The 11,715-nt window shown below is 32.6% G+C and overlaps 1 protein-coding gene across 1 annotated transcript; it reads right to left on the reverse strand.

The window, feature by feature from the left end:
* Nucleotides 1-325: 325 nt before the first annotated feature.
* On the reverse strand, nucleotides 326-4,987 carry LOC113372704 (homeobox protein SIX6-like). The gene is made up of 6 exons (XM_026613053.1): nucleotides 4,889-4,987; nucleotides 2,806-3,126; nucleotides 2,584-2,631; nucleotides 755-1,006; nucleotides 528-673; nucleotides 326-464 (listed from the first exon to the last, which is right to left on the reverse strand). The coding sequence occupies exons 1-6, from the start codon at nucleotides 4,985-4,987 to the stop codon at nucleotides 326-328; spliced, it is 1,005 nt and encodes a 334-aa protein (XP_026468838.1).
* Between the last annotated feature and the right edge of the window lie 6,728 nt (nucleotides 4,988-11,715).

Consider the following 11,715-nt stretch of genomic DNA (forward strand, 5'->3'; position numbering starts at 1 on the left):
GATTTCGTAAAATATGAAAAATGATGACAAATTGTCATTAAATGTTCTAACAAAATGGTCGTCTGCATTGTTCCATGTCGAGAATTATGTTTTGTAATGAAAATGATTCCGAGAGACAAAACTGTACTTTGTGAGATATATTCCGTTCACACCATTTATTGTAATGATTCTTTTGTCTTTTGATTTAAACGATTTTCTTAGAGATTTCATCACGTATAAAAAATTTAGACACACAACTACTGTTTCGCTGTTACATATACATATACATATCTACATATTTTTATACAAATAATTAGACAATTGGACATAATTATTTTCTTATAAATTACCTATTTTTGGCAGCAGCCGCCCTGTCCCTCTGCCTCCGATTTTTGAACCAATTTCCAACTTGGGTCGGAGTCAAACCGGTCGCCTGGGCCAGCTCTCGTTTTTTTGTGGGGTTGGGGTAGGGGTCCTGTAGGTACCTTAAAAATAAAACAATAATTTTAAATAAAAATAAATTATATAATATAAAATTGTATCCTTACCATTCTCTAAGAAGACACCTCGTCCTCTCCTTGAAACAATGTGTCTTCTGTTCGCCATCCCAAATAGTCCGAGGAAGAGGAAACTTTTTTCGGACCCTGTATTTATCGACTGGACCCAAAGGGCGACCTCTTAACTTCTCTGCTTCCTGAAAATATAATGAAAATAGACCTTTTCACACTGTCATATATTTTAAAAATGCAACAATTTTCTTGTAACAATATTTTACCTGATAGTGAGCCTCCAGCCACATAGCCTGCAGTTTTCCATGGGAGTCCCTCGTGAATTTGTGCCTTTCCAAAATCGCATACAACTCCCTAAAGTGTCCACTGTGAAAGGCCACGATGGCCCTGGCCCTTAAGACGGCCTCCGACCTGTCCAACTCCAAAATATTCGGATGGGCAATCGGAATGGACCACAGAAACCTGGCCAACCTTTCGATGTCTCCTGATTCCTCCAAAGTCTCGCAAACCGAACTCACCTGAAATAATAAATATAAATAAATATCATTTATTTATTGACTATATTAGGGGGTTACTTTACTATAGCACGAAATTAGTAAATTCTAGTTCTAGTACATTATTTATGTAATGTTGTGGAATTTTTTTAAAGGTATTATATAGGTAACTAAAAATTTTTTTATAGTTTTCAAATTATAATAACTCTGAACCAGTTAATTCTAGCTTATACATTATTTAGGCAATATTGTGAAGAATTTTATAAGCTACAATTTTCCTTCGATTTTCAAGATATTTTCAAAAAACTACAAATCCGTATATGTTTTGGTACCATCAACTTGGTAACCGGTAAATTTTTGTGAATGTTGTTTTCAAATTTTTATAACTCGAAATTAGTTAATCTTAGGTTAGATGTTATTTAGGCAAAATTGTGAAAATTTTATAATCTACATTTTTTGTATACAATTTTTTCTGTATTTCCTTTCATTTTCAAGATTTTTCCCAAAAACTACAAATTCATACCATTTTGAAAGTGTCGACGCGCGCCAGTAATTAATTTGTACAGTTTTTAAAATAATATAACTCGAAACCAGTTAATTCTAGCTTATACATTCTTTAGGCAATATTGTAAAGAATTTTATAAGCTACAAGCTTTATAAAGCTATAAGCTTTTCTTTACACAGTTTTTGTCTAAGAGCTTCCATTTTCAAAATATTTTCAAAAAACTACAAATCCATATATGTTTTGGTACCATCAACTTGGTAACCGGTAAATTTTCGTGAATGTTGTTTTTAAATTTTTATAACTCGAAATCAGTTAATCTTAAAATTAGGTTAGATGTTATTTAGGCAAAATTGTGAAGATTTTTTTAATCTACATTTTTTCTGTATACAAATTTCTATTCCACATTATTTTTCTACGACCATCTTCAAGATATTTTCAAAAAACGAAAAATCCGTACCTTTTACGGTACCGTCAGCTCGGTAACCAGTAAATTTTTGTATATCTAGTTTTTAAACTTGTATAACTCCAAATCAGTTAGTAGAGCTTAGATGTTATTTAGGCAATATTGATAAAAATTGCATCTACTACAAATCTCTAATACATAATTTCTTTCTACGTCTTTTCGGTTTCAAGATATTCTTAATAATTTACAAATCTGTGTCTGTTTGTATTTCACAACCTCGGCAAAGCATAACAGCGGACTTGGCTAGCCTGTAGTTTTCAAATTAATTCAACTCCAAATCAGTTAATTTTAGCATAGATGTTACTTCGACAATATTATGAAGAAATCCATCAGCTACAAATGTCTAATACACAAATTCTCTCTACGACTTTTTGTTTTCAAAATATTTTAAATAATTTACAAATCCGTACCAGTCCCGCCGTGAAAGACAACGTCGGCAAAGCAAACAGCGAATTCGGCTAGACTATGTTATGTACTTTTCAAATTAAAATAACTCGAAATCAGTTAAATTCAGCTTAGATGTTATTTAGGCAATATTATGAAGAATTTCATTAGATACAAATGTCTAGTACACAATTTTTTTTCTACGACTTTTTGTTTTCAAAATATTTCAAATAATTTACAAATTCGTACCTGTTCCGCCGTGAAAGACAACATTGGCAAAGCCAACAGCGGACTCGGCTAGTCTATGTTGTGTAGTTTTCAAATTAATATAATTCGAAATCAGTTAATCTTAGCTTAGATGTTATTTAGGCAAAATTGTTAAGAATTTCATCAGCTACAAATGTCTAATACAAAATTTCCCCCTACGACTTCTCGTTTTCAAGATATTTCAATTATTTTACAAATCCATACCTGTTCCGCCGTGAAAGACAACGTCGGCAAAGCGAACAGCGGACTCGGTATCGCCAGCTGGTGTCCTCGCGCCGCCACCGGAGTCGGCTTTGTTATCTCCGGAACCCTCGCCGGAGCCGAACCGCCGGAGCCCCCGGACCCATTACTCGAAACCTCTACGGGGGCCCCCAAGTGACCCAATAGAATCTGTTCCCGGTTCCTGTGGGCTATCAGGATCTGTTCGGGCGTGTTGACCCGGATGCTCGGCGGCAGGGCGGCGGGACGGCCCTGGGGCTCCGGCCCGGGACTTTGAGCGTTTGGGGAAGCCAGTTTGGTAAAGGACTTATACACGGCACATTATTGTTAGTAGTATTCTAAACGAAATTAGTTTTCGTTTAGAAATTGTAGGATTTTATTATCATACTAGCAATGCACATTGAAAGTATTTAAAGTGTTTTTGAAAATTATTTTATTCTTTTTGTAACACATGGAATTTTTCAATGTTTAAATTAATCCTAGAACATCTGATCTATAAAATCACCATTAGCACTTCATACATATTTGTCACACATAAGACTATTTATTTTTATAGGATAATGTTTTTAAATGTTTCTAAAAACACTTTTTGAAATTAATATATTATATTTTTAAATAGTTAGTGTAAAGCTTTTTAAATACGATTTTGCATAATTTTGCTATTTTACAGACAAGATAGTATAGATTTTATAGAACTGTTTCACTAAATCACCATTTAAACTTGTTTTTACTGTTGTTTTATATTTTTGCAACACAAATTATTTAAAAACTGAAATTATGTCATATAAAAAAACAATATTTAAGTATAGATTTATCAGTAAAAATATTACACCAACTATTTTAAATGTTTTAACACACTTTTCAAGACACAATTTGAAATACTAAAAGATAGTTACACATTTTTGTTTAAAAAAATGACGATTATACTTTGCACAAATTATTATTTTTAGCATATATTTTTGAGTTCTAAAATATCTTGATATAAATATAAATATATTTTAACGTTTAAGTGTCCGGATTGTCATTTTGGTAATTTACAAGAAATTTTGTAGTATTTTTTTAATATCACAGAATACTGAATTAAATCTCACTATTTAGAATGCATATTAACAAAATGTTTTTAATTAAATAAACTAAATTAATTATCTAAAAAAAATCAAATTTTCACAGTTTTTAGATCATTTCTAACGTTTTATTGATATTAGTTTATTAATTTTATATAAATTGTTATATGAAATTTATTAAATGAAGTTTGCACAAATTATTTACACAAATCTATTTAATATTTTACAAAGTTGTGACAATTGTTTAGGATTTTACTTCTATATTGCGCGATTTATTATTTTATAAGCATATTTAACTAAAATTCGATATTTTGATAATTTTATATTTTAGTGAAAATGTTTTTTTTAAATACTAAGTCAACTGTAAAATTTAAAGTAAGTCTGTAAAAATCTGTTTACTTATCCAAAAAATGTCTATTTTAGTCAAGCACATCTTACTAATATAGCCAAATTTTAGTTAGAACTTTTTCACACACAATTGGGGACAAAGATAATTTGTTGGTGATTGGGGAAAAATCATGTAGATGATTTTTGACTGAAAACTTAAACTTTGTTCACACACAATAAAATTTAAAGAAGATTTTTCAACTCAAAAGTTAAATGTTTGCTTGAACTTCTAACACAAAAACATTTCAACAAGTCTCGTCAACACTAAAATAGTTGATTAGATTTAATTCAAACACTGACACCACATTTTTTGATACTATTTGCAACTTTTTTAGTGCTTTTTGGACAATTACCTCAATCCTTTCCTCACTGCACAATTTTTAGCCAAACTTCATTTTTCCGTCGAAACCTTAGAAACTCACCACCGATCGATCACATATCGATATCGATCCGCCATCGACTCCGATATTCGCATATATCGATATATCTATACACAATATATCGATATATATCCCAATGCCGTTGCGATATAATACCGGTGTAATATCCCGAACGTGTAACGGATACTAGTATGATCCGGCTAGTGATCTTACCTTACCTTACCGGGACATCCCTACCATCAAGACAAAGGTAGGAGGCGCCACGGGGGCCTCCTCCTCCGACGGCGGTCTGACTGGCGGTGCCCCATGCGCAGGACCGAGGTAAAGGACCACCATTGGGGCGGAGGTGTGCTCCGATGGGGAATGGATGGGTGCGATTTGTCAAGGGGTGCGTTCTGGGCGGGGTTGTAAATGTCGAAGGTTTTTGGTAGGGATGACTCGATGGATGGACGTTTCGGTTCAGTGAGGTAGTTTTCTGGACAAGTTTAGGTCGGGAATGGTGGATTTAATGGCTTCTGTGTGCGGGTAATGAGGAACAGGAATTTGGATCGATGTGCGAGGGATCGGGAAGGATAGTTGAAAACAAACTAGGTGAATTGTTATGAACTACCCTGGTTGCAAAATGTTGCATTTATAAAGTTGTGACAAAAATGTATGAAATTTTTATTACTTAGAGACACGGTTTGACCAACTTTTTCCGAAAGCCCAACATTCAAACTGGTTTCTGGTTTTCATAATCAATTTTTGAATATTTTTCAGGATTTTTTGGCTAATCTTTTGCGAGTGATTTGTTCCATTCAAAGTCCAGTTCCAGTCAACATTATCCAAAAGAAATTAATTTCAAACTGTTTTCTCAGCTGATCTAATTTTTGAAAAAGCTTCAGGATATTTGACCAACCTTCTTCAATTTATGAGTCAATTGAAGAAAGTTTTACTCTTGTTTTAAACCCTATTATTCAACTCGTTTAAGTTGCTTTTGAGACAAAAAGCAACTTAAACGAGTTGAATAGCATTTTAAGACTTTGTCAACAATTTCTAAAAGTTTAAATGCCAAATTTGAAATTTTTGAATCCAATTTTAAAAATTCTTCAAAAAATATGGGAAAAACGTTGGCAAAAAAAGAAATTTTTCACATTCTGTTCTTACAAGCTCATCTTTAAATTTTTCTATCTGATTTCTCGAATAATCTTTGTGATATTTTGACCTACCTTTTCAGACTGATTTGTTTTTAAATACAATTTTTAAATTGCTTCAAAATTGTTTGAGACAATGTTAATGTAATTTTTTTCATTTACGTCCAGACTTTTTTTTCGATGGAATTTTTTTTTTATTTTTTTTCATTCTGCAATCTATAAAAATAATTATATTTAGCATAGAATGCTGACAAGTTGACTTAAACGCTATTTCCAAATTCTTTTCCAATTTTTCCAAAATCAGACAGCTATCAGCTCATATTTGAGAATATTTAGAAATTTCTAAACTCACCCTTCAATCTCCAAAATATTCTTTTTTCTATTGACCAACTTTTTCCAAAAATTCCAAACGCCAATTTGATTTTTTTCTATTGATCTGTTTCTAATCCAAGTTGTTTCAATATTTGAGTCAATATTTGTCAAATTTTACCAACTTTTCCTAAAAATCTATAATTTCAACAATTCCACTCTCCAAAGCTTCTGTTTCAAAATCGCTTTAGGATTTTTTGGAACAACGTTGGAGAAAATTTTTCTCCTGATTAACTGGGTTGAATTTGATAAAACCCTATAAATTAATTACCCAATATGTAAATCTACTATGCAAATGATATTTCTGGTCCCTAGATCTGTTTGGGAATACAATATTTATTTTTTGAGACTCATTTATGCAATTTTCTATTTACCAGTATTTTCAAAAGCTCAACTTTTAAACTTACCATCCAATCTCCAAGTAAACATTTTTTGTTGACCAACTTTTTTCAAAAATTCCAAACACCAAATTGAATTTGCCTATTGACTTGTTAATCTAATTTATTTCAATATTTTTGACACAATTTCTACCAACTTTTCCTGAAAATCTTAAAAACCATAATTCACCCCTCAAACCTTCTATATCAAAATCAGGATTTGTCGGGACAACGTTGGAGAAAAATTTATTCCTGGTTTGAATTTGATAAGAAACCCAGAAAAATAAAATAATAAATACAAATTAAATACCCATTATATAAATCTATTATGTAAATGATATATTTGGTCTAAGATCCCAAAAACATTCCAAAATTCTAAAATTAAATCGAATGACTTTGCTGGTTTTGCGTAAGTAAGATAATACTCCTAAAAAGGATATAATTTTAAATTTAATCTTTGGCGCCTGGCGTCTAACTTCCTGTAAAAACAGAAGGACAACGTATCCTGGAAATTTTATACCCTTGAAAAATATATATGTATATCCTGAAATAATATTGTCATCAGTAGCTTCAGGATTTGACATACACCACCTGAAGGGTGGATTTTCTCCTTAAAATGAAATGTTTCATATAAAATAATCATTTAAAAAAATCTAAGTAAAATTGTCAATTTCATTAAGTTATTTATCAATTTTCTTTACATGTGTCTACTTCTAAAATAAAAATGATTCCGAATTACTTGAGCAAATATTATCACAGTAGCTGAGTGAGTGTTTTAGGACCTTTTTGCTTCCAGAAGGGCCCCCTTGTTTCGAGGGGGCTCCCTTTTGTGTTTCGGCGACTTTGCGAGGGAGTCGTCAGGTCGTCCCATTGTAATAATATTTGCATTGTCTAAAACGTTATTTCGCTTGATCTGATTAAGAAATTGTTAAAAACGAGGTACTGACCGAGGGTTCCGTACTAACAAAGAAAAGAATACGGGCTCTGAGGCAAAATTTAGGAGTCTTTGAAATCGTAAGATCCTGGGAATATTTTTTCCAAGGAATCGCTGTTTGTGAGGTAGCTATAGTTTCTATGCAAATTTTTATAAAAAAATTGTTTATATACTTCTTTTTATTGTTATTGCATTTTATATTAAATGTATACATGCATTTGCACCTAAGATGAGTCAAACAAAGACTCGAAAGGACTGAAAGATTTTTTAAAACAAACTTTAAACGTAACTCAGTTTTTTAAATAATTGTTTATATATATATATATATATATATATATATGTGTGTGTATGTATATATATAATATTATATATAAATGTGTGTGTGTATATGCACGTGTATTTCCATAATTCAAAATATGACAGATGTCACGTTCTTAAATAATTTTTTGTCCCTTCGTTTTTATTGTGTAAAGTCTGATTAAAATTAAATCTCTGATTAAAAATCATATATTTACACAGATTATTTTCAACAGGACCGTAATCTACTATTTAATATAATATTTATAAAAATATAATATTTATAAAAAATAATTTATGCAAAAACTTGATATAATTTTTTTATATTAAATATTACTAGTAGTTTTCTGTATGAAATATTACTAGTAATAGAGAGATATTAAATAATATATTTTATTATAAAGCCCTAATTAGTACCAGAAGTGAACTTATTTTCTGTTTTTAATTTTTAATCAAATATCTCTATAATTTTTGGTACAACTTCTTCAATTTATTCAAATTAAGTTTGTTTTTGATAAATATTAACAAAATAAATTTGATTCTGATTCAGTTGTTTAAATAAAATAACGCTTCCTTTGTATTATATTCTTTTTTTTTTAAATTAAATATTAATTAATAGTAACATTATATAAATTATACAAATGTCTCATTAACGTCCACAATCATTTATTTAAAAAATCTACTCCAATTTTAATATACCTATATTAACAAAAATAAATTTGATATTGATTGGGTGTCAGTATTTGTATCATACTCGTTTTTTTTAAATAAATATTATTTTAATAATGATATTATATAAATTTAGTAGAATTTATGTTTTTGCTGCTTAAACAAAGGTCTCACTCACTTTTGTTTTCTTGTACTTGTTTGCTCGTCAGTAGAGTCCCTTTTTATTTAATATTGAATTAAATTTATTTATTTAATTTTAAATTCATTTTTAGTAGATTCCTATTTTTGTCTTCCAAATTACCAAAAAAGTTGCCCTTTTTTATCCTTTTGTACTACTTTATTTTGACTTGTATTAGTTTGCTCGTCAGTAGAGTCCCTTTTTATTTAAAATTCATTTTTGATCCTTTTGCCAGTAATGTTTTATTTTTGTCTTCTATATTGTAAAAATTGTTTTTTAATAATAATATTTTAAAATTTTTATTCCATTCCTCCAACAGTTGTCGACGGTTAAATAAATCGATAGGGCTCCGTAAAGGCATAAAATAGCCCTTTACGAGTCAAAAGTGAGTTATTTCAACAAATGACCGTTTAGTCGTAAACAATTATAAATTACGACCGAAACCGACAACGAGGAGGCGTTAAAATTAAATTACGACCACAAAATTACCAACATTTTTAATGCAAAATTAGGTGTAAGTGGTATTTTAACTAAGGCAATACTAATCTTTTATTGTTGAACGCCTCAAATTATATTCTCAGTCTCAGTCGACATCTATTAGTATGTTTCCTCCTAGAGATATCAAATTTCTGTTAAAACATGCTGTCATTCTTCTCCTGAGGTAGAAAATTTGTCCAACTGATGAGAAGATCTTTTGATATTTGACATCTTTTGATTTTTTTCTTGTTTTTTCATGTACGGAGGCGCCTGAGCGACGTCTCTTATAATGGATGACTATTTTTAGGCTAGATTTTACACACATCATCGTCGTCATCATCAGGGAATTGATTTGTAACGACTCAATTACGAGGAATTATGATAAAGGACATATGGAGTTTATAAAAACACATAAATCTCACCCGTATCAGACTCAATAAAAAAATATAATAATTTATTAACGATTTTATTTTCATATAGGGAATCGTTAGAATACAAAATCAACTCGCCTGCATTTATTATTATAACCCCATAAAATATTTGCCCGCCATAAGCTCCTTATTCCAGCAAAAAGCAACCCCCTGCAACTCCTTTTATCTTTGATAAGTAACGTGTCAGAAGGAGCATTTACAACTTCATAAACTGCAAGAGCGGGTGCTCCTTCAAAGAAAATCTCTCGTGGGGCCCCCCTTCAATCGACAGGAGATTGATTCTGATCAAATGATAACACGTCATTTTCACACTTGTATGGAAATTGATTATTCGAATAAATAAATTTGGCGAAGCGGAACCGGCAGAGTTCCGTATCAAAATAGTAATAAAATTTTGTAGATTATTAGAGGCCTATGGAAAATGCTAGTGCTAAATTAATTTTGTTATTTATGGTTATAAAAAACGTTTAAAAAAATTGGTATATATATACATATTATATTTAAATGTATCTCAATGTGTTATATTTCCGAAGACAATTATCTGTCAAGTAGATAATTTATTTTCGAGGCCAAAGGAGGCATAATTATCGCGGCCGCCACACGTTCCGAGGCGTTACAAAGGCATTCTTCAGGATTTTACGATTGCAGATTGCGGCGACAGTTATATTCGGTCGAGAAAAATACTCATAGTACTAGCACCGGTAGAAAAATTGCTAAAATAAAAAATATGAAAAAAATAACTTATAATTGATAGGTAAAAAAATATTGAATAAATTACTATATCATGCTCAGATTATTTTTAACTTCTCGAAGGACGAGTTAGTGTTTTGCCGACAAAATCCGATTTGCTTTTGCAAATTGATTGCATTTGCAATGTTTGATTTTATATTTTCTCAACGAATGAGACTACATTTGAAAGAAGTATATGCGTGTATGTTACCTGCTTTTACCAAAAACTAGTCAGTACATCTCCCTATCAATAGCATCCGATTGCTTTTTAAATTTTTCAAATCGGTTCATTGTTCAATGTTCTAGAAATGAAATTAACGCAGGCATAGTCAGATTGTATGTACCCATGTTCTTTACAGCTTTCTTTCAAGTGTATCAATTTCTGTTTTCAAAATATATGAAATAAATGAATAATTATGAACATTTTTTACAATATTTAACAATATAGATTTAAAAAAAATAGGGACAGGGGTAGGATTCGAACTCGCTTCGATCAAGCCGAAGAGTTGAAAATTCGTCTCTTTAGCGACTGAGCTACATCGACACGTTGAATAGTCTATGTATTTCATTTATCTCACAAAAAAATAAGTCAAACTACTAAGCACTCGCTATAGCTCCTCGGGGATAGGGAGGTCCGGCTGCTCTTGGCAACTGAGCCGATCGGCCAGCTGTACCCCCTCACCACGATAAGGTGGCAGCCACGAGGGGGGGATGGGAGTCAGGGGGAGAGACGGGATTGCACACTCACAATCACACCGTGATCGTCAGCCGAATTCCAAATCGACGCGAAAGCCAGGGGAATCGCACGAGGGACTCGACCCCGACAGTCGCGGATTCGAAGAACCCGACGACGAGCACCACATTCGCACCATGCACACACTTACACCATGCCGCACGTATGACAACGCAGGCCGAATTCCGAATCGACGCGGGAATCACGGGAATCAACCAGGAGACTCGACCAGGTGACGTCCGCGGGACTCGAGGAACCCGACGGCGAAGCCCGCCGCCACACAGTTTGGCGGCTCTTGCTGGCCGGCCCGACTCGAAAGCTCCGGGCACCACGTCGCGATCGAACCGCTCCGGCCCTGGACACGAATTTTTGTTCAGAGGGTGGAACCCTTCCAGCGTTCTGGTCGACGGTCTTAAAGCCTGGGCCAACCAAAGACCTCACAGAAGTGGCCGAGTCCGACGATGCCGTCGCCGAAGCGGAGCTTCGTATCGTCGGCGCAGTATTCTATCGCGTGCACAAATATCGCAGGACGAAGGCATTCTGCTTCGAAAGACAGGCTGCCATCTAACCTAAGGCGCACACAATTTGTGCAATTCAACGTGTCGATGTGCCTCAGTTGACAGCACCCACATACTTTAATCTTGACCGATGCGAGTTCGAGTCCCGTCCCCGCCTATTTCTATTTTTTTATTTTTATCTGTATAGTCAAAATATAAAAATATAATTTAATATAAAAA

The sequence above is a fragment of the Ctenocephalides felis genome, unplaced genomic scaffold (assembly GCF_003426905.1).
Source record: "Ctenocephalides felis isolate EL2017-DRISC unplaced genomic scaffold, ASM342690v1 CF-g0.4_SCAFFOLD_01604, whole genome shotgun sequence".
NCBI classification, from domain to species: Eukaryota; Metazoa; Arthropoda; class Insecta; order Siphonaptera; family Pulicidae; genus Ctenocephalides; species Ctenocephalides felis.

Excerpts from the sequence above, each read along its gene's own strand:
- LOC113372704 (XM_026613053.1), bottom strand. The coding sequence starts at position 4,987 with ATGGTGGTCCTTTACCTCGGTCCTGCGCATGGGGCACCGCCAGTCAGA. Across the intron at positions 2,632-2,805 it reads TGTCTTTCACGGCGGAACAG|CCGAGTCCGCTGTTGGCTTT; the intron begins GTATGGATTTGT and ends AACATAGACTAG. Across the intron at positions 1,007-2,583 it reads TGTCTTTCACGGCGGAACAG|GTGAGTTCGGTTTGCGAGAC; the intron begins GTACGAATTTGT and ends TTATTATTTCAG.